Source organism: Mobula birostris, chromosome 30, assembly GCF_030028105.1.
Source record: "Mobula birostris isolate sMobBir1 chromosome 30, sMobBir1.hap1, whole genome shotgun sequence".
Taxonomy (NCBI): domain Eukaryota; kingdom Metazoa; phylum Chordata; class Chondrichthyes; order Myliobatiformes; family Myliobatidae; genus Mobula; species Mobula birostris.
Window position 1 is genome coordinate 6,608,133 of NC_092399.1, and position 22,522 is coordinate 6,630,654.

At 44.9% G+C, this 22,522-nt stretch overlaps 1 protein-coding gene across 2 annotated transcripts in view; it reads left to right on the forward strand.

Moving 5' to 3' along the window:
• Window positions 1-22,522, forward strand: part of cnksr1 (connector enhancer of kinase suppressor of Ras 1) — a 137,280-nt gene that overhangs the window by 16,233 nt on the left and 98,525 nt on the right. For both annotated transcript variants that reach the window (XM_072246994.1, XM_072246995.1), the window contains exon 2: window positions 16,927-17,084. In XM_072246994.1, the coding sequence (XP_072103095.1) occupies window positions 16,927-17,084 (158 nt within the window). The remainder of the gene's footprint in view (window positions 1-16,926; window positions 17,085-22,522) is intronic.

The following is a 22,522-nucleotide window of genomic DNA, read 5'->3' on the forward strand; positions in this document are numbered from 1 at the left end:
ACGCTGCCCAGGTAGGTGAACTGCTCACGGTGGTCATCAGTGGTGATCTGAGATGGGTTGTAAACTCCATGAGAGGGCTTCTGACTGAGGATCGTTTTTTTCTTCAGGCTGACTGTTACCCCAAAAGCCCTTACAGCCTTGGCGAACTGAGTGACTGCAGCCTGCAGTGCATCCTCTGTGTGCGTGAGAAGAGCACAGTTGTCCATATACAGAAGCTCGAGAACGGGCTCTTGCATGGTCTTTGTTTGGGCGAGAAGGTGGTAGAGGCTGAAGGTATTTCCGTCGGTGTGGAACTGAATCTATGCGCTCTCCGAGGTGGGCTCCTTCGCTAGCATGCAGAAAAAGATGGCAAAGAGCATTGGTGCCAAAACACAGCCTTGTTTCACGCTGCTACTGATGGGGAATGGGTCAAACAGGTCACTGTTGAGCTTAACCTGACCGTTTTGGCCTTCATGGAGCTGATGCAGGATGGTGAGGAATTTCGGGGACAGCTGAGCTTCGACAGAATCTTCCAGAGACCATCGCGGCTGACTGTTTCAAAGGCCCTGATGGGGTCGATGAACGCCACGTATTGTCCAATGTTCTGTTCACAACACCTCTCCTGTATCTGGCGCAGGGCAAAGGTCATTAATAATCTAAGTAACAGGATATAAAAAGCATTGTCCTCTCAGGGCTTGTCCATTTTATAAAAGACCTGTCAAAAATAAGATCAGAATAGTGAATTGTCTGGAGGTAATTGTGCAATATTCCATTCGTAACTCCTTGGATAATGGTCTAGTCCATGGCTTCTTCATGCAGCAAGATTCACCATGGGGTAGAAAGTAACGAATAACATTCTAGTTCAAGTTCAAATTTATTGTCATCTGACTGTACAAACAAACAAAACAATGTTCCTCCGGACCATGGTACACCCTCACTACATAAGTCACACACGACACAAACCAAAGTATTATACTGTAAGTTAATGAAACGTAATTCAAAAATGAATGTAGTAAAGCACAGCACAGTCAAACAGTACAGTAAGCTGCTCGCCATCCTAGTGATGAGACCTCGGTGGTGGCAGGGTCTCACAGTCTGAGGGAAGAAGCTGAGATCCAGCCTGGCAGTCCTCGTCCGGATGCTCCTGTGCCTCCTTCCTGACGGTAGTGGGTCAAAAGGATTGTGGGATGGGTGGTAGGGATCCTGTACAATGCTCCGGGCTGTTCGTCTGCAACGCACCCAGGGACTCCCAGTCATTTTTATGCTCTGGACTTGGACCACAAACTGAGAGGTCTGTGGGCCCCAGGCTGGGAACCCCTGGCTTTTAGGCGGTTTTTACTGTTAAAGCAATAAAAAACCAGATTGTGCTCTTCCTCAGTAGGAGAGAGAGGATCTGACCTCACATTAACATTTAATGGTAGGCTCATTGCTGAATTCAATGCCATCGCTGACCTGATCAAAAAAAATAGGACTGGATCAGTCTCATAAAAGCAGTGCCAGGAAGACCAAGTCAAAAGCTGGTGTTCTGCAAAGTATAATATGCCCCCTGAATCTCTAGAACTTTTAGATCTATATCTCTAATTGGGGAAAAAACATAAAATCATTCATTTAGGGCAAAACCCTCCCGGGAAGGGAGAGAAGATGGCAGCGCGACGACAGCACGCGCGGCCACTTCGGTGATGATTATCTGTCAAGTAGGGGACTGTGCACAATTCTGATTTGATGGAGACAGATGTGAGAGCACAGCGGAACATCTGGAAAGCTTCTGAAATGCCTGCTTTGCTGCCGCTGCTGCTGTGTGGTAACCGGAATCTCCGGAGCAGAAAGCCCTGAATCCTCGGCTTTGCTTGTTTCAGCGGCCGGGGAGAGGTCGAAGGCGTTTGGCAGAAGATGGCGCTTGGGAGGCTGTATCAGAGAGGCTGGTTGGAAGCTCGGAGTTTTCGGACGGATGGACTCAGTGTCGGCTGTGGTCGGCTGCTTCCAAGGTATCGGCAAGTTGTCAGTGCCTGGAGGTTTATGGCAGGGAGTTTCTCCCTTTTGCCGCCTGCTATCGGGGACTTGGGAGCCAATTGACTTAGAACTTTGAGACTTTTTTTTTACTGTGCCCATGGTCTGTTCTTTATCAAATTGTGGTATTGCTTTGCACTGCTGTAACTATATGTTATAATTATGTGGTTCTGTCAGTGTTAGTCTTTGGTCTGTCTTGTTTTCTGTGATATCACTCTGGAGGAACATTGTATCATTTCTTAATGCATGTCTGCATTTCTAAATGACAATAAAAGAGGACTGAGTGTTCTCATAATCTATCTAAAAAAAAATCAGAGTACTGTGGAATGCCTTGTACTTGCCTGGGTGCTTTGAGCTTCAGTAATATTACGGAACCCTCCTGATTGGCACCCTGTGCACTGCACTAAAAATTCATTTACACCTCTTTAACCCCCCCCCCCCCACCACAATGTGGTGTACTTGATCAGTGTACCATCTGCAAAGTGCAGTAGAGCAACTTATTAAGGCTGCCCAAACCTGCAACCTTTGCCACCCAGAAGGACAAGACTGCTAACTGCTGCCACGTGCTACTTCCGACCCAAGCTCAGCATCATCCAACCTTGGGCATGCAGTGGATTCTGGTTAATTGGGCCGTCAGTTAACCCAGGCAGCTGCTTATATGGGGCAACTCTCAAGGAACAAAAACTGATCGAGGAAAATGGCCGGGATTCTCTTCGTTTGTTTGGGACATGATACCGCTCGATTGGGGCAGGAGACTTGCTGAACAGTTTCTAACTAGCACCAGTCACATGAGGGTCATGTGGCCGTTAGACAGACCACTGTCTGCACTGATTCTCTTTAGTTAAGTTCAGAGTAAATTTTATTACTGAAGTACGTGTATGTCACCATATACAACCCTGAGGTCCATTTTCCTGCAGGCAATCAAAAGAACATGTACTGCATGAAGTCTTCTGTCAATAACTATTAAGAACTGATACATGGTCTTATTGGTAGTGTCCTAATTTGTTCTGTGTTTCATTAGTTACTGAGTTAAATGGTTCTAAATCTCGTCAGTTGTGGACGCTTGCATAGCCGTTAGGCCATGCTTACAGCGAGCATTTTTTAAATAGTGTTAGTTACGTATGCTTTTTTTTGTCTAAAGAGCAATGTTTTTTTTTGTCACTGATAAGTAGGTGAGAAGTAAGCAGTAAGACAATTCAGAACTGATTTGCTCACTGCGGTTTCAAGCACTTAGGCTTCGATATGCCAGAAACAGCAGGGAGTGGAAGTGAAATGATTTCACTACTTCAACAGGGTGGGAGCTGCGAGGAATTTAAAGATGTAGACAATCACTTTGAATGTTACAATAAAAATGAAGACCTGGAAGATGCAATTATCAATAGTATTGTACAAACGCAGTCCATTATCCGCTCCAGGTGTCTGCTGATTTTGTTCATTGTGTACGCTGGATAAATTACTCCTGTCGATAACTATTAGGAACTAATACACAAGTTTCATAGTACTGTAGTAGTATTGGTAGTGTTCAAATTTGTTCTGTACTTCATTTACATGTATAATTTGCTTGTCTTCTTTTTATGCCTTTTTAACTATTTCCATGAAACTTTGCCTAATTGGGGCAGCAGCTTAATTGGGCTAAAATGTACTGGTCCCCACGTGTCCCAATTAACCAAAATCCACTATATTTTGTCGTCCCGCCAACACTGCAACAGATCATGAACACTTACCAGCATTGTGAGGATACTACCTCCAGAAGGCTACATTAATTGAAGTTAGGAATACATATTCATTGCTGCCCTTGCTGGTGGCTTCCACATCCAATGACTGATCAAAACATATATCTACTCCCAGCACCACCTGAACACTAAGCTGGTTGAGCGTCATTTAGATGAACACCTTTTTGTACTCCCAGTTTAAAAGTAATTAAACAACATGTTTTAGCCTTTCTGCATGCACGGGGCACGTGATTCAGATACATAAAGGTGTGTCTTCTGCATGCCAGTTCCTTACCATTACCGAATATTCATGGGGTTTTGGAAAATTGCCCTGATAATGTCGAAGCATATGTTTCATTTTACAGCTTTGTTATCATTTTTAAAGGCACATATGAAAATCAACTGCACAGTCAATCAAATCAGCTCCACTTTGTCAGTTTTGTTTTAACACTGCCAGAGCTCACACGGACAAATAATGATAATAATAAAGCCGCCGTTTATCTGAAACAGAAGGCTGGCTCCAGAGGGTGGGGGAAAAATTGCTCAATCTCTTCGATAGAATTTAAGAACAGGAGCCATTGCTACTTGAAACAAAAACTAATTTAGCACCATACACTATGCAGGACTCTAGAGAGATAAATCATTGAACACAAAAAAGTAACAAGTGAAAAATTGAACATAACTTGCACGAAGCTGAGAGCAAATACCTTTTCTGACCCAGCGTAGTGACTCATTGCTGGGAAACGATCCTCCTTTCTTGCATGATTTCATGCTGGTGAGAATAGAGTTTCCCTGCTTAACTCAATTTTTGTTCTAACCTCTGTTGTTTTTTCTCCCCTGTGCCAACAATATTACATTTCTGAATGTAAATCACCTGACTTTGTACCAAATTGTTAAGTTCACTCCTGGTATAAGAAACACAGGGAATCAGTTCAATCCATGAGTAATTTTGCCAGACTAGGAAAATTGCTTGCTCCGGAGTCTTGTGTATAAGTATTTATATGTCAGCTTGGCTCAGATGGTATTTATTCAAAGATTCAAAGTACATTTATTATCAAAATATGTCTGCAGTATACAACCCTGCCATTTGTCTTCACACAGGCAGCTACGAAACAAAGCGCCATGGAACCCGTTCACAGAAAATATCAAACACCTAACGCACACGAGAAAAAACACGTTTTGTGCAAATGGCAAAAAACGGGTGAATTACACACAGGATATTGAACGTCAAACCACAGAGTCCTTGAAACTGTCTAGGAGTGTTCGGTTCAGTTCCAGTGAGCCAACAATCAACACAGTCCAGTGCAATGGGATTGCTAAGGACCCACCAGTGAAGATAAGGAATTGCAAGTTATTTCCAGTAAAGAATTACCTAGGGCTTGGAACAGAATGTGAAAGTGGTGGTGCATCAGTGCTCGATGTCTTTTGTGGTAAAGGCTTGACCCAAACACAGAGCGGCACAGACTATTTAGCGATGAGTGAAAACTACAAAAACTAACTCCAAAATACCAAGCCACGAGGGAGCCACAAAACAAGAGAGAGCAGATACTTAACACGGAAAGCCAACAAGATAACTGAAGGTTAGGGGCAACAGGTTGAGGCTATCTGGTTTGCATGAGTGAACAAGGACTGTGGATGAGAGATGGGTTTAAATAGGCTGCAGGGGATGAGTTGGAAGCAGGCGGCAGGTCAGGCTGCCTCCTGTTAGCTGGGTGGAGCCTGCATGTGCATTGGACAACCTTACCGCAATAAAGGATCTTACTGTTATTGTAATTACACTCATCCAGGCTAGTGGAGAATATTGTTCTCCTGATACACTTTACAACTGGAGCAAGGTCTTTGCGGTGTTGTGAAGTTATTCACCTGATGTACTGTAGATATCCAACAGCTGACTTTCTCTGGTACCCACAGTATTCGTGGAACTGGCCTAGTTGATGGTGAGGTTCTTGTCGATCAAGGGGTCCCAACCTTTTTTATCCCATGGACTCCTCGCCATTAAGAGGTTGGGAGCCCCTGTGGCAGATGGTCAGGACATTAAACAAAGCCATATGGGTAGGCCTGCTCTTTTTGGTGGTGGTCACTGCCTGGAGCCAAATGAATGTTACTTGGACCTTAGTTCATGCCTGAACGTTGTACGTATGGATAATGTGCTCTGGTCTATTGTATTTCCTTCACCCAACACTACACAAGTTTCATCATCAGAAAGCCCAGATTAGAATTCTGCAGGACCGCCCAGCGCTGAATGCGGTCAAGATCACAGGTGAACCAAATGTTGCCCTCCATTCCTGGCTTGACTTGAGTATTACGTTAATGGCACTTTCTTAAGAGTTTAAGTTTAATTCCATTCCATACTTCTAACTCTAAATCTGGAGTGAGCTTCCTCAAATAAAAAGTGAAAGTTTTGGGGACGTGTAAAAGCGGTGAATTGCATATCAGTACAGTCTGTACCAAAGGGGATTTTAAACGTAACCTCATCACGGGACACTTACCAATGACCAGTTGACCTAGCCGGTTTGTCTTTACACAGTGGGAGGAAACTGGAGCGCCCGGAGAAAACCCTCGCATTCCACAGCGAGCACTGCAGGGACTCCTTGCAGAGGACTCTGGAATTGAACTCCAGCCTCCGACGCCCTGAGCTGTAATAGTGTTGCACTAACCACTACGCTAGCGGAAACCAAAAGGGGAATCTGGAAAGGCCTATCCATGGTTTCCCCTCTACCGTACTTGGCAGAACGTTCAGCTGCATCTCATCCATATTCTGCACATCTGTCTTCACAACATTTTCACCCCACCCACAGCGAGGATAGAGTTCCACTCATCGTAATATTATACACCTGCAATATTATCTCAGCATTTCTCTCTCCACAAACACTCCCTGATGAGCTGGGATTGTTGGCGATTTGTTCTTTTCAAATCTTTTTATTATTATTATCCAAAATTAACACGAGTACATCGAAGTAAGCAACACTTACAATGTCTCAAGAAAAAAATGTTATTTTAAAGATTGAAAAATTTTGGTGATTTTTTTTAAAAAAAGAGAGATTAAAACCCCTACTAAGCAAGAAAAAGTGAGAAAAGAAACCCATTAGGTGTTGGCGATTTGTTTTCACATTTCAGTTCCCTTTAACAGCTCTGACCTGCATTCTCCAGTTTCTACCTATCCCTTTTGTTTCTCTCCGTAGCTGTTTTCGTTAATTATTAACCAGGAGGCTCCGTAAAAAGTGAAATCCTGGCCTCGCCCTGTCAAAAATGTTCCTCCTGAAAGTCAAAGAGTCAAAGTGCATTTATTATCAAAAGTTGGTATACAACCTTGAGATTCATCTTGCAGGCAGCCACAAAAGGAACACAATAGAATCCACAAAAAAAAACCACCATAAAGATTGACAAATATCCAATGTGCGAAAAAAGAAATCGTACAAACAATAAAAGTTTTTATATTTTTAATTTTTGAGATACAACATGGAATTGGCCCTATTGGACCTTCGAGCCACACCGCCCAGAAATCCCCTGATTCAACCCTAGTGAGATCACGGGACACTTTACAATGACCAATTAACCTACCAACCAGTATGTCTTTGGATGGTGGGAGGAAACCGGAGCACCCGGAGGAAACCAACACGGGCACTGGGAGAACGTTCGAACACCTTGCAGGCAGCAGCGGGAATGGAACCCGGGTCGTTGGTACTGTAAAGCGTTGCGCTAACCACTCCGATAACACCCACAGTACGTGAACCGCAGAGTCATTGGGAGTGAGGCCACAGCCTCAGAGATGAGGCGAGTGAAGTGTCACAGAATAGTGAGACTTCGTCCTTCACCCTTAGCCTTAATCTGTCCTAAAAATTGGGAAATATCCAGTTGAGCCCTTGATTGGCCAAGGCGAGGAAGGCTCCCAAGCAAGTGTTGGTAAATGAAATGGGTAGAGATAGATACTCGATGTTCGACATGAGCACAGTGGACCAGAGAGTGCAGTATGACCACACGGTGGATTCCGTGCAGACAAACTGGGGTTAAGGCCAGGCCCTTTTACAAGTTCTGCTGGATGTTTTATTGCTTTGCGTTAATATGGCTGCCTCCAGTGGATGGCCTGCAGGTGATGTTCCGCCTGGTCTGCTACGGTAACACTGTGCCATCAGCCTTGGTGACCTGCAGAGCAGCTCATGATGCACGGGGTAAATCAGATCACACTGACTGCCATTAAAGGAGCAATGCTGGCAAGTTTCAGCTGCTAATTATAAACAGAACAGATTCTGCAAACGCGAGAAACCTGCAGCAACACACACTGAAGAACAGCAGGGGAAGGGGGGGGGGATCTCATTGAAGCCTATTGAATATAGAAAGGCCTAGATAGAGTGGATGTAGAGAGGATGTTTTGTTTTGTGTGGGCAAGTCTAAGCCCAGCCTCAAAATAGAGAGATGTTCCTTGAGAACAGAGATGAGGAGGAACAACTTTGGCCAGAGAGTGGTTGATCTGTGCAATATGTTGCCATAGACACCTGTGGAGGCCAAGCCATTGAGTATGTTTAAAGCAGAGGTTGATAGGTTCTTGATTGTTCAGGGATCAAAGGTTACGGGAAGAAGGCAGGAGAATGGAGTTGAAAAGGAGTGTGGGAGGAGAAGATGGCGGCGTGATGCAGCTCTCCGGTGAAATGATATCGTGGATAGTGGACAATTCTGATTTGATGGAGACAGACATGAAAGCACAGAGGAACATCTGGAGTAATTTCTGAAATGCCCGGTTCGCTGCCACTGCTACTGTGCGATCGAGAATCTTCCGGAGGGAAGGCCCCAAAATCCCTGGCTTTGCCTGCTGCTGGCGACCGAGGCTGGGGTCGAAGCGTTCGGCAGAGATGGTGCTTGGTGCTCGGTGTCGGAGGGCTGGTCGGAGGCTCGAAGTTTTTGGACGACTCAGAGTCGGACTGTGGTCGGGTATGGCAGGGAGAGTTTTCTTCCTTCTCCTGTCTGCGTGAGATATGGGACTTTCGAGAGACTTTGAACTTTTTTACCGTGCTCATGGCCTGTTCTTCATCAAGTTACGGTATTGCTTGCACTGTTGTAACTATATTTTATAATTATGTGGTTTTTGTCAGTTTTTTCAGTCTTGGTCTGTCCTGTGTTTCTGTGATATCACACCGGAGGAATATTGTATCATTTCTTAATGCATGCATTACTAAATGACAATAAAAGAGGACTGTGTGTCCTCATAATCAAATCTAATATAAAATCAACCATGATGGAATGGCAGACTCAATGGGCCAAATGGCCTAATTCTGCTCCTACATTTTATGGTCTAAAATACTGGAGGAACTCAGCAAGTCAGACAGCATTTATGAAGGGGAATACACAGTCAACTGTTTAGTTTCTCCAGTTTTTCATGTTTGTTGCTTGAGTAACAACTGCGGCTTGCTTATTGCTGTGTTTGCGAATGCTTATTTCTAGAGTAAATAACGGAGGAAGAACACAGCAGTATAGAGACGGTGGAGTACGTAAGCAACCTGGAGTGCATTCAGCATGAGCTCCTGTGCACTGGGTGCTCGTTGTGGGGATGTGCTTTGCTCTGTACTCTGAGGAGCAGCTCCCATGGACAACGTGGTCGGCAACCACGTGTGAAAGGCAAAATGACACAGATGCTGAAATAAAATCAGAAAGTGTGGCAGTAGACACTTGAAGGTCTTCTGTTCTCAATCTCCTGTCAATTTTTATCTTGACAACTGGAGATTGGCTTGAAATTAAACTGCCAAGTTCTGCACTAAACTGGCTTCACTCTCCTCAGTGATGAACCGGTTCCCATGGCTGTGGCCTGTAGCACTGGACTCCCAGACCAGCTGCAACGCTGAGCTGAAGCCGGGGCTGTGGACTCATTTTCAGGGACTCTACAGTTCCTGTTCTGCGTGTTATTTGTTTACATTTCTGTTGTTTGCTCAATTTTTTTTCTTTTTGTACATTGTGTGTTTGATGATCTTTGTTGTGCGGGTATTTTTAATGGGTTCTGTTGTGTTTCTTTATCTTATGGCTGCCTGCAAGATGAATATCAAAGTTATACATCATCATTATCATTATGTGTTGTGTTGTATGACATCATCAATATGTGCTGTGTTGTATGACATCATCATTATGTGCTGTATCATATGACATGGGTGATCATGGTCTTGACAATGATATTGTTCTTGGCAAATTTTTCTATAGAAATGATTTGCTATTGCCTTCTGGGCAGTGTCTTTACAAGATGGGTAACCCCAGCCATTGTCAATACTCTTCAGAGATCATCTGCATGGTGTCAGTGATCACATAACCAGGACTTGTGATCTGCACCAGCAGCTCATACAACCATCCACCACCTGCTCCCATGGCTTCATGTGACCCTGATCAGGGGTTAAGTTGGTGCTACTCCTTGCCCAAGGGTGACCTGCAGGCTAGCGGAGGGAAGGAACACCTTACACCTCCTTTGGCGGAAACGTATCTCCACCCTGCCACCCTATGATAATAAATCTACTTTGAAGTTCAGTCCTTTCCCTTGTGTATTTGGGGAAGCAGATTGCCTGTTATTGATATCACTGATTCTTGGGAATTTGGATAAAACAGGTTTTAATTTTGAAAAGAAAAAATGTTAAATGTTAAGAAATCTAAACTTATATGTTTATAGAACAAGGTCTCAGCAATCAAGCAATATTTCAGTACAACCTCCTGATTCTGTAATTTTTTCATAAAATATGTGTTTTTCCTGTCATTACTTAGTTTTTGTCAACAGAGTCAGACACAATAAAAAGCTAATTATTCCTATTTATTTCTTCTTATATATATTTAGAGCTTTTAAATCATTGTGTCTACACCACAGGTACACATATATGCTGTTAAATGTTGAATATTCACTTTTGTTCGTTTTTTGTACTATTTCACGTGTACGCCTTTAAAAACTCTTACATCATGCAACTTTTATCATTAGCATTAAATATACAAAATAAAAATTTTGGACATAAAAAAACACATTTTTAATTTTAAAGAGACAATTTAATAGATCAACTGTTTTGGAGGAACAGATTGTAAGCACATTAATTAAAAACAAAGAAAGCTCCATCTGACGGTGGTGACTGAGACCTGACGGTGGTGACAGTGGCCTAATTACAACAAACAATTCCAACCTTTTCACCACTCCAGTCAATGCTTCCTTGCTTAACAACTTTATTTAACAACTTGGTATGACAAATAATAATTTGTCATGTACATTTTATCCTTCTGTAAATATTAACAACGGTAAACAGCAACATAAAAACTTAGTACAACTGCAATGTTTAAGCATAAACACCAGAAAACACACCAGGAACTAAAAAAAAATTCCATCCATCTCTGGGCTTGAAAGTCTTTGAAAACGTTCGGTCAGCTTTATCAGGAAGTAGATGATTTGATGTGCTCCTCCTCTATGAAATCCATGACTTCAGCAGACAGGTGGTAGATCTCCCTCGTCCTGCTTACATGACCCGGTGATGATGGCTCCATCAGTTTGACCAGAATATCTTCAACTGGTACAAAGCACATATCCTTTCCACCTGGTTTTGGATAGAAGTGTGTGTTGGGCCCATGAGGGTGGAAAAACTCCACTTGAACATCTTGATAATGAGCATCCACAGTGACAGCCTTTGCTAACCACCAACTTCGGTCATATCTGTCGTAGTCCCGTCAGAACCACTCTGGGGTTCCTGCTCCATTTCCTCCATCAGCATTGTCAAAGGCCCTCTGTTCTTTCCCACTGTGGTAGGGCCATCATTCTCCTCAGCCTGTACCCTAGCATGTGTATTTTCAGTCAACTGAAATGTTGTTGGGCTGAAACACTGGCACATCTGTGACTCACTGCAGAAACATGACAATGATCTGCAATGGATGCTGTTTCTGTAAGGTATGACCTGATGGATTTTCCTCGTTGCTGGTACAGGTTTTAGTGGTTGAGAAAGGAGTGCATCATATGTCTGCACGTCACCTTCAGCAATATGATAGAGCTTAGTACTGCAAAGGCTTCTCCCAACCATCTCATGGCAGATCTTGCCATCCACAATGTCATTCCCCCATAGTACAAGGCTGTCTGCAGTCCTTTTCACAGTTCTCCCAATGCCATTTGGAGCTCCCTTCCCATGTGAAGTGGCGAAGAAGTTCCAGGTTGTTCTCTGGAAAGCTAGTGTTGGAGGGACATTGCAGAGGAGAGAGAAGTTCTTCTTGTTTTTGTACTGCCTGCTGAGGCCATCTGACCAAAATTGAATGGTATCAACTTTTTGAAATTTTAAATGAATATCTCTGAGGACTGGTTCCATGTGAGTCCAAATGGCAGAAGCATCCTGTCGCTTGGATTCTGATATTGTACAAAATCTTGCTTTCTCTTCTTTTGTGTAGTACATGCCAGTGTGCAGATTGAGCTGTGGGAGGTTCTGACCAAAAATGGCATGACTGTACCTCAGAACTATATTTGCATTCCCATGCCTCAGAGAAGTCCACATGCACAATTACGGTGCTTTCATTGCAGTTCTGTATCGTGCTTCTGTATTCCCTGGACTGGTTCTGAACCAAGCACACACGTGTTGTTGTTTCACTCTTTAGTTTGCCTTCATACAGTTTGATGAGCTCTGCCAGTGTGCCATTGCGCTTCACAAGTCTTGTGTTGCAGTGAATTTCATCTGCTGTTTGGTCCTGAACTCGTTCCCATTGCTGCCACTCAACATTGGTCAACTCTTGCTGTGGGGTGGGAAGTGTGTGCTTGTGGAGACACCAGGTGCAGGAGCACAGGAGACAGGCCTCGCTTGTCTGAGAACAACACACAAGTTCAAAACTATCCTCCAATTTGCTAGACTTGATAATACTGTGTGCTCTTGGGACCTGAAACATCAGCTTTGCATTTTCATGGTATTGGCAGTGGCATGTCTTTCGATCTGATGGTTTTGGTGCTGTGACATAGAATGGACATAAAGCACAGAAGGATGAATAACTGAGTTTTACAGTTGGCTCCTTTTTGATGAATTCCCTGTGGAGGTTGAATGTTGTGTCAGTCAGAATCATTCTCTGATGCTTTATTTTCTTCCATGTTATCGTGTCCTGTTTGTCAGTTGTCATTCATGCAACATTATGGTAGAAATCCTGAGCCATCTGGGTTATTGTTTGAATGTAAGTGGGTGTTTTGTCAGTAGTCCTTCTCTTTCGCAATGTGTTGTATGTCAGCCCGAAGTCCTTTGTCTGGTGTATTAGGCAATATTTCTTTAGAACCCTGCCTGACAGAGTCAAGTTCTTTGATTTATGAACAGACTGTAAATTATTTTTGTTTTGATTAAATTCTTGAATGAGACAGTTGTGGAAGAGCAAGGTTTTCTTGATGGAGGGGTTTTTGAGTTTGCTTCCCTGTAGCATCGGCTCTGTTTTTTTTCTTGGTGATTCTTGTGTTTTTTTTATTTCTAGTTTGCTCTCGTGGCCAACACTTTTTCAGTTTGTTCCTATCTTTTATTAGCTCTTGAAGTTTATTTTTCAAAGCTTTCAACTCTCTCAAGTATCTTGCTCTTATTTTCTTTCTTTCCCGTTCCCCTGCTATAGACTGCCTACTGCGAGCTGGCTCCTGTATACTCTGATCCAATGGACTATCTGGGGGAGTTTCTGGGTGTTCTGGGCCCTTTCTCTTACGCTTTCTTGACTCTTGCTGTCTACATTTCCATGCCTTTCTCTTGCTCCTCTTTTCCCTTTCATTCAAATCACTGATAGTTTTTAACTTCCCATCCTCTATGTTTTCCTTTCTCAGGCATTCCTCCTTTAACTCTGGCTCACTATATATTTTCTCTCTCCGCTTTTTTTGGTATTCCCTGTTTCTTCTCCTTCGCTCCTCCACTGATAGCTGCTGCCTAGCCATAACTTCCTAAAATACATAAAAGGAAGGTCAGAATTTAATGGAATTACTATGAAATTGTGCAAAATTACTATGAATTTAATTATGTTTAATTTGGTGAAATTTTACAAAATGGTTATGAAATGATGCAACTAAATTCATTCAACACACATCAAAGTTGCTGGTGAATACAGCAGGCCAGGCAGCATCTGTAGGAAGAGGTGCAGTCGACGTTTCAGGCCGAGACCCTTCGTCAGGACTAACTGAAGGAAGAGTGAGTAAGGGATTTGAAAGTTGGAGAGAGAGGGGGAGATCCAAAATGATAGGAGAAGACAGGAGGGGGAGGGATGGAGCCAAGAGCTGGACAGGTGATAGGCAAAAGGGATACGAGAGGATCATGGGACAGGAGGCCTAGGGAGAAAGACAAGGAGGGTGGGGGGGGGGACCCAGAGGATGGGCAAGGGGTATATTCAGAGGGACAGAGGGAGAAAAAGGAGAGTGAAAGAAAGAATGTGTGTATAAAAATAAGTAACAGATGGAGTACGAGGGGGAGGTGGGGCATTAGTGGAAGTTAGAGAAGTCAATGTTCATGCCATCAGGTTGGAGGCTACCCAGACGGAATATAAGGTGTTGTTCCTCCAACCTGAGTGTGGCTTCATCTTTACAGTAGAGGAGGCCGTGGATAGACATGTCAGAATGGGAATGGGATGTGGAATTAAAATGTGTGGCCACTGGGAGATCCTGCTTTCTCTGGCGGACAGAGCGTAGGTGTTCAGCAAAGCGGTCTCCCAGTCTGCGTCGGGTCTCACCAATATATAAAAGGCCACATCGGGAGCACCGGACGCAGTATATCACCCCCGTCGACTCACAGGTGAAGTGTTGCCTCACCTGGAAGGACTGTTTGGGGCCCTGAATGGTGGTAAGGGAGGAAGTATAAGGGCATGTGTAGCACTTGTTCCGCTTACACGGATAAGTGCCAGGAGGGAGATCAGTGGGGAGGGATGGGGGAGACGAATGGACAAGGGAGTCGCGTAGGGAGCGATCCCTGCGGAATACAGAGAGAGGGGGGGAGGGAAAGATGTGCTTAATGGTGGGATCCCGTTGGAGGTGGCGGAAGTTACGGAGAATAATATGTTGGACCCGGAGGCTGGTGGGTCGGTAGGTGAGGACCAGGAGAACCCTATTCCTAGTGGGGTGGCGGGAGGATGGAGTGAGAGCAGATGTATGTGAAATGGGGGAGATGCGTTTAAGAGCAGAGTTGATAGTGGAGGAAGGGAAGCCCCTTTCTTTAAAAAAGGAAGACATCTCCCTCGTCCTAGAATGAAAACTAAATTCATTTATGGTTTAGACATTGGGGATACATATAGTAAGGAAATATTGTAGGCCTGTGTGTGGAAGAAATAAAGAGGAAATTATGTATATTATAAATAAAGAGGTTAATGAAACATTACAAGCCATATTACTATTTAGTGCGATCATAAATTATATTCAAGCCTCCACTGAGGATGATTTGGATGTTTTGTCAACACTGTCAAACTATGTGTCTCCGTCGTCGTGGCTATCCCTTGAGGTCGAGGATGATGGTCTTTGTTCTGTTGATCTATTTATGGGCTCTCAAGTGGTTTATGAGTCCAATCTTGGCTTTGAAAGTTCTTCCGCATTCAGGACAGGTAGTTCCAGATGGCAGATCGGGCTTTGGTTGTTGCTGCCTCTCTTTCCATTTTCTTCTCCTTTCTTCTAACTCTGCACATCTATTGGCTTCGAAAGTTGCTGTTCTTTCTCGGATGATGGCTTGCCAGAGTTTCCTGTCCTTGGCATTGGTTTCCCAATGGTTGATGTCGATGTTACATTTCTTCATGTTGGCTTTTAAGATGTCTTTGAATCTCTTCTGTTGTTCGCCTCTTTTACGTTTGCCTTCTTTAAGCTGGGAGTAGAAGATTTGTTTCAGCAGACATTCGTCTTTCATCTGAACAACATGACCGCTCCATCTTAGTTGGTTCTTGATGACTTAGGCTTCAATGCTTGTTGTTTTTGCTTCATTTAGCACGCTGACATTGGATCTTCTATCTTCCCAGCTGATATTTAAGATGTTTCGAAGACAGCATTGATGGAACTTTTCAAGTGCCTTTAGATATCGTCAGACAGAAAACCTGATGGTGTTGACGTCTGACGGTGGTGACAAAAACACAACTTTTTTACATGACATGCATGAGTTGTATACAGGGGCCATCTTGTTTCCCCTCTGTTGCTAGCTGCCTCTGGCCTCTACTTAAAATGCATAAATTTATGTCTTAATTTAAAATAATTCTTTTTATACAAAAGAGACAGTGTTGACAGAAGGTTGAGGGGGGACGATAGAGGTATTTAAAATTATGAGGGGGATAGAGTTGACGTGGATAGGCTTTTTCCATTGAGAGTGGGGGAGATTCAAACAAGAGGACATGAGTTGAGAGTTAAAAGGCAAAAGTTTAGGGGTAACATGAGGGGGAACTTCTTTACTCAGAGAGTGGTAGCTGTGTGGAACGAGCGTCCAGTAGAAGTGGTTGAGGCAGGTTCGATGTTGTCATTTAAAGTTAAACTGGATAGATATATGGACAGTAAGGGAATGGAGGGTTACGGGCTGAGTGCAGGTCGGTGGGACTAGGTGAGAGTAAGAGTTCGGCATGGACTAGAAGGGCCGAGATGGCCTGTTTCCATGCTGTAATTGTTATATGGTTATATGGACATGTCATGGTTGTGACAGAAGCAACATCAATAAATATGTAAAAATTATTGAAAAAATAGCAAACTTACAGGAGCTTATTTGACCTTGTTGCATTTGGTAGATGTGGAGGATGCAAAGGGGGTCCTCAGGAATATAGTTGACCATGTGGTTGTCTGATTTTATTGCTTTTTTTTTAATAGAAATATCTGACGGTGTTGACAAAAACTTGGGGTACGTTTTGAGCAACCACAAAATAAGAGTAAATACCTGTATTGTTGAAAATTCACTGCTTTTAGTTTAAAAGTGGTTTTTCACTCTACTCTTTCATCTGGCATGTATATTATACATCTTAAATGATTTTTTCACATTTTTTTATCAAATTGAAATGATAATCTCTTGTCTGAGGACAACTGATTTTGTGGGTACTGGATTATCACATAATCATATAATTTATAAAATTAAAAACAAACATATAAAAAAATGTTGCATTTGTGTAAAAGACCCTCAGATGATCAACCCTGATTATTTTAAATAAGAAAACGTTATTCATTTTCAACGGAATTAGCACTTTTCTTAGTGGGACATGTTTTCGCTGAAGTCTCAAGAACCAGTGAAACGTGAAATGAGGGCTTGTGGGCTGCCCTGTTTTAAACTCCGCCTGTTGTTGTGTTCCCTAGGCCTTGACAGTAATGTGCAGAAATATCCATTTGACCAGTGGCAAGTGAACGGCCAGCAGCTTCTGCGATTATCGCCGCAGAGCCTGGAGGAGCTGGGCGTAAAGCAAATTGGACACCAGGAGCTGATTCTGGAAGCAGTGGAGCTGCTCTGTGCGCTGGTGAGTAAAGCTCGTTACTCTGTGTGCCGTGTGGAAACTCTCTGAACCTTTTCTCAAACATAAGATCCTGCCAAAGCTGAAAAGCTCGAGCAGCACAGTACCGCAACACTGTTGTGCTAACTACTGCCGTAAATTGTTGACCGGCGCGGTAGTGTAGTGGTTAGCACAACGCTTTACAGTGCCAGTGACCCGGGTTCAGTTCCTGCTGCTGCCTGTAAGGTGTTCGTCCTTTCTCCCCGTGACCGAGTGGGCTTCCTTCGGGTCCTCCGGTTTTCTCGCTCATTCCAGAGACGTGCCGGATTGTAGGTTGGCGGGATGTTGTAAATTGTTCTGTGATTAGGCTCAGATTAAATCAGGGGAATTGCTGGGTGGCGTGACGCGAAGGGGTAAGGGCCTATTCCGTGCTGTATCTCAGCAAATGAATAAACTCTGATGGTACGTGTAAAGAGTTTGTACGTTGTCCCTTGTTGTTGTTGTTCGTCCTTCGTAGTCGAAGATGACCATGGCTTCAAAGTCAAATGGGAGATTGGTGGCTGTGGGTCCGGAGGTGACTGATGAGGCCAATCCGGGCCCTGAAGGCTCGCCCACATGTGGGACACAAGTGGGTGGGTGCTGTCGTGGCAGTGGATGCTGCTCGGGCCTTGCGCACAGCACGCTTTCGTTGAGCCTCGATGATGCGCCTGATTTCAGCTGCACGGGCTCCTGTGGTGATCTTGCTGCGCCAAGCTGGACGGTCGAGGGCAAGCGTCTCCCACGTGTTGATGTCGACACCCAGGCCTTTGAGGGACTCTTTGAGGCAGTCTTTGTAACGTTTCTTCTGCCCCCCCGAATGAGCGCTTGCCCTGACACAGTTCTCCGTACAGCAGCTGCTTAGGCAATCGGCTGTCTGGCATTCTGACCACATGTCCAGCCCACCTGGCTTGGGCTTTCAGCAGGAGGGTGTAGACACTGCAGAGCCCAGCTCATTCCAGGATTTCCATGTCGGGGACTTTGTCCTGCCACCTGATGTGGAGGAGTCTGCGGAAACAGCTCAGGTGAAAGTGGTTGAGCTGTTTGGCGTGTCTGCTGTAGACAGTCCAGGTCTCGCTGGCATAAAGGAGGGTGGTAAGGACCACTGCACAGTAGACCTTCAGCTTGTTGGTAAGGCTGAGTCCTCTCCGCTCCCAGACGTTCTCACAGAGTCTCCCAAAGGCGGCGCTGGCTTTGGCAATCCTGTTGTTGACTTCAGCGTCTATGTTCACTGTGCGAGAGAGTATGCTGCCCAGGTAGGTGAAGTTGTCAACTGCCTGGAGGTTCTGGCCCTTCACCGTGATGCGCGGCTCCTGGTATGGCTTTCCTGGGGCAGGCTGGTACATAACTTCGGTCTTTTTGGTGCTGATAGTGAGACTGAAGTTGTCACAGGCTTGTGAGAAGCAGTCCATTTCACGCTGCATCTCCTGCTCTGTGCTGGCGTTGAGTGCGCAGTCATCAGCAAACAACAAGTCTCTGATGACAGTCTCTCGCACCTTTGTAACTGCCTGCAGGCGCCTAAGGTTGAACAACCTGCCATCAGTCCTGTATCTGATGTGGATTCCTTCTTCGTAGTTATGGAAGGCATCTGTCAGCATGGCAGAGAATACCATACTGAACAGAGTCGGGGCAAGAACGCAGCCTTGTTTGATGCCATTTGTCACTGGGAAGGCCTCCGACTCGTCGCCGTCATCCAGAACTTTCACCATCATACCGTCGTGGAACTGCGGGACGATTGTGATGAACTTGCTGGGGCAGCCAAACTTCTCCATGATCTTCCACAAGCCTTCTCTGCTGACCGTATCAAAAGCCTTGGTTAGATTGACAAAGGTCACGAAGAGGTCGCTGCGTTGCTCCTGGCATTTTTCCTGGAGTTGTCCCTAGGAGAACGCAAACCACCGGGTGCTCTGGGTTCCTCCCTCATTCCAGAGACGTACGGGTTGGTAGGTTAATTGGTCACAGGGGTGTGATTGGGTGGTGCGGACAAGTTCAGCCAGGAGGACCTGTTACTATGCTGTATCTCTAAATGAATAAACACACACAAATGCTGCGGGAACACAACAAGTCAGGCAATTTAAATTGTCCTGTGATTAGCCTAGTGCAGGGGTTCAAACCTTTTTTATGCCATAGACCAACAACATTAAGCAAGGGGTCTGTGGGTCCCAGGTTGGGAACCTCTGGCCTCATGTTAAATAGATGGCTTACTGTGCGATGTTGAGGCATATTCTGGAGTCATTTTCAGATCTGAATGTGGATTGTGGATTGAATTTAAAATGTAGCTCGGAACAATGGTGTTCCTGGAGCTGCAGACTGGGGTCGACTGCAAAGCAGGAAACACCCTGCTGAGCTCAGAGACAACAGTGATCAGCAACACACATCAAAGTTGCTGGTGAACGCAGCAGGCCAGGCAGCATCTCTAGGAAGAGGTACAGTCGACGTTTCGGGCCGAGACCCTTCGTCAGGACTAACTGAAGGAAGAGTTAGTAAGAGATTTGAGAGGGGGAGGGGGAGATCCAAAATGATAGGAGAAGACAGGAGAGGGAGGGATGGAGCCAAGAGCTGGACAGGTGATAGGCAAAAGGGATATGAGAGGATATATGGCTATGATAGCAAGTCTGAGTCAAAATATATGGCTGCCATATATCCTCTCATATCCCTTTTGCCTATCACCTGTCCAGCTCTTGGCTCCATCCCTCCCTCTCCTGTCTTCTATCATTTTGGATCTCCCCCTCCCCCTCCCACTTTCAAATCTCTTACTAGCTCTTCCTTCAGTTAGTCCTGACGAAGGGTCTCGGCCCGAAATGTCGACTGTAACTCTTCCTAGAGATGCTGCCTGGCCTGCTGCGTTCACCAGCAACTTTGATGTGTGTTGCTTGAATTTCCAGCATCTGCAGATTTCCTTGTGTTTGCAACAGTGATTAGCATTCATTTTGGGGTGCCTTGAGTGTTGGTGTGGAGATCTAGGTGTTTGAGTCAAAGGAAGCAGTACGAATGCATTGTAGCTACAGAATTGTCCTATTGTTACATTTGATCTCTGATAAACATGTGATGTAAAGTTGGATCAGGAGCCCCCTCCGAAAGCATCTCCCACGTGGATCCAGCTTCTTGTGCTGAATGAAGACTTCGACATCACCAGCTTCAGAGTGTCTCTGGTGACTTCGATCACAGTCACGACAGGCGGCGCGATTCATTGGGCCGCCACCGCCTGCTTCGTGCTACATCTCCAAATAAATAAACAGTTAGTTGTTTTGGGCCGAGATCTTTCATCAGGACGGTCTGCTTCCCTCCACTGATGGATCCTGACATCCTGAGTTCCTGTGGCATTTTGTGTGCGTGTGGCTCTAAGCCTGTTAATTTCCTTGCCTGGGATTCTGACTTGAATTAGGAATGTTACATACTCATTTATTAAATCCTTCAAACTGCTAGTGGCTGATTGACAAATCTCCCTGAATATTCTGGCATATATGGTGTGATGATGTGAACAGTAAATAGGCTGATCCTTTAATAATAAGGTTTACCGCATTGTATAGAGGAACTATTTAGTGTAAAGAATTCTTTTGTTGTAGGATTTAGTCTGCACCCACCACTTTTTCTGACGTTGATAGCACTGTAAAGCTGGGTCTGTCTGCGAGGCTGAGAATCCGGGAGCAGGGATCGGAGGCTGCGAAGCGGCCTGCCCGGGGTTGAAGGCCTGAGTGAGTGGGTAGCTTTTGCTGATGCTGCCCGTGTCGCTCCGTGGGCCACTACGGGCATGTTGCATTGGCGTTGAAATGTGAGGCGATACTCGTGGGTTGCCCCCCCCCCCCAGCACAGCCTTTGGGTGGGCTGGTCGTTAGAGCAAGCGACCCATTTCACTGCACCTTTCAATGTCCACGGGGTAGGTAAATCGGGATCTGGAGTGGACAGGAGTTTTGGTCTGGAAGAGTCGAGGTGAGGGAGCCTTCATAGAGAGAAGGGGGAAGGGGTCGGGGGACCACCAATAGGTGAATCCAAGGAAGGAGAGAATTGACTGGCAGATGAACTCAGGTAGGAGAGCGAAGGGTGGGGCATCCAAATGCTGCAGGTGATGGAAGCTGATGAGATAGGAAGCTGAAGAGTGGAACTAAGTAGGGGAGCTATCATGGGCAGATGGGAACAGTGAAGAAGGCGGACCCAATGCGAGGAGTATAAAGCTGATGAACAGATGGAGTAAATGGGGACAAGACAGAAACTTGATAGGGGATGAGGGTGTATGGGGAGAGGGGAGAGAGAGGAGGAGGAGGAGGATGATGATGATGATGGTGGAAAATGTGTGCATGTAGGAGGACCGGGGGAGAGGGGATAAGAGTTATGGGAAGATTTGGAAACAGGTGTGAGCGGGAGCACCTGGGTGGATGGTGAGAGGGGATGAGGGTGCATGGGGGGAGGAGGAGGAGGAGGGTTGGAAAATGCATGCATATAGGAGGACCTAGTGGATGGGTGAGAGGGACTGAGGGTGAATGTGGGGTGGAGGAGGAGGAGGAGGAGGAGGGTTGGAAACCAGGTGCGTAGATCAGAAGAGGAGAGAGGGGACAGATAAGGAGCAGGTTGCCTGAAACTGGAGGATTCAATGCACATGCTGTCAGGGTGTAGTCCACCCAGCTCGAATATGAGATATCCTTCCTCTAGTTTGCTTTTGACCTCACCCTGGCAGGAAGGTCAGTGTGAGACTGTCTCTCTTTGTGTAGCTCTTCATTGATTCTATTGCATATCTTTGTTCTACTCCAAATGCCCACATGTAAAGGGTAGTATAAGATGCCATATCCATGTAAATTTACTTTGAATTTTGAACTTGTGTACGGGGTTTCACTCGTGCAAAGGAGGCCACATCAAGAACATCGAATGCAAAAGAGAAGGTTGGAGAATTTGGATGTGAATCATTACCTCACCCAGAAGAGATGGTGGTGATGGAGGAGGTATAGTGACAGTTCTCGCGACTCCGTTTCACAGCACCAGACATGATTTGACTCCTCTGACCTATCCAGTTAATGTTCTGTCCCGGTTTCATATCATCAGCAGACTTGGGAAACTTTATAATTATTGAGGAAAACATGCAGAATCCTGAAGGAACTCAACATGTCGTATAGCATCTATGGAGGGAAATGAACAGCCAAGGTTTTATCGAGACCCTTCTTCACTCCTCCGTTGATGCTGCCTGACCTGCTGAGTTCATCTTGCATTTTATGCGTGTTCCTCAAGATTGCCAGCATTTGCAGAATATGTTTATTAATATTACTGATTTTTCCCCTCATTTAAAATTAATTATTAATATACATCAAACAGTCCCCAAATTAATAGCTCATAGTAACAATTAATCACTTCTTTCATGGTGTAACAGTTTGTTCATTCATTGTGTGTCACACAGCATGACATGGGTGATATTGGTCTATCCATGATCTTGATTGCTCATG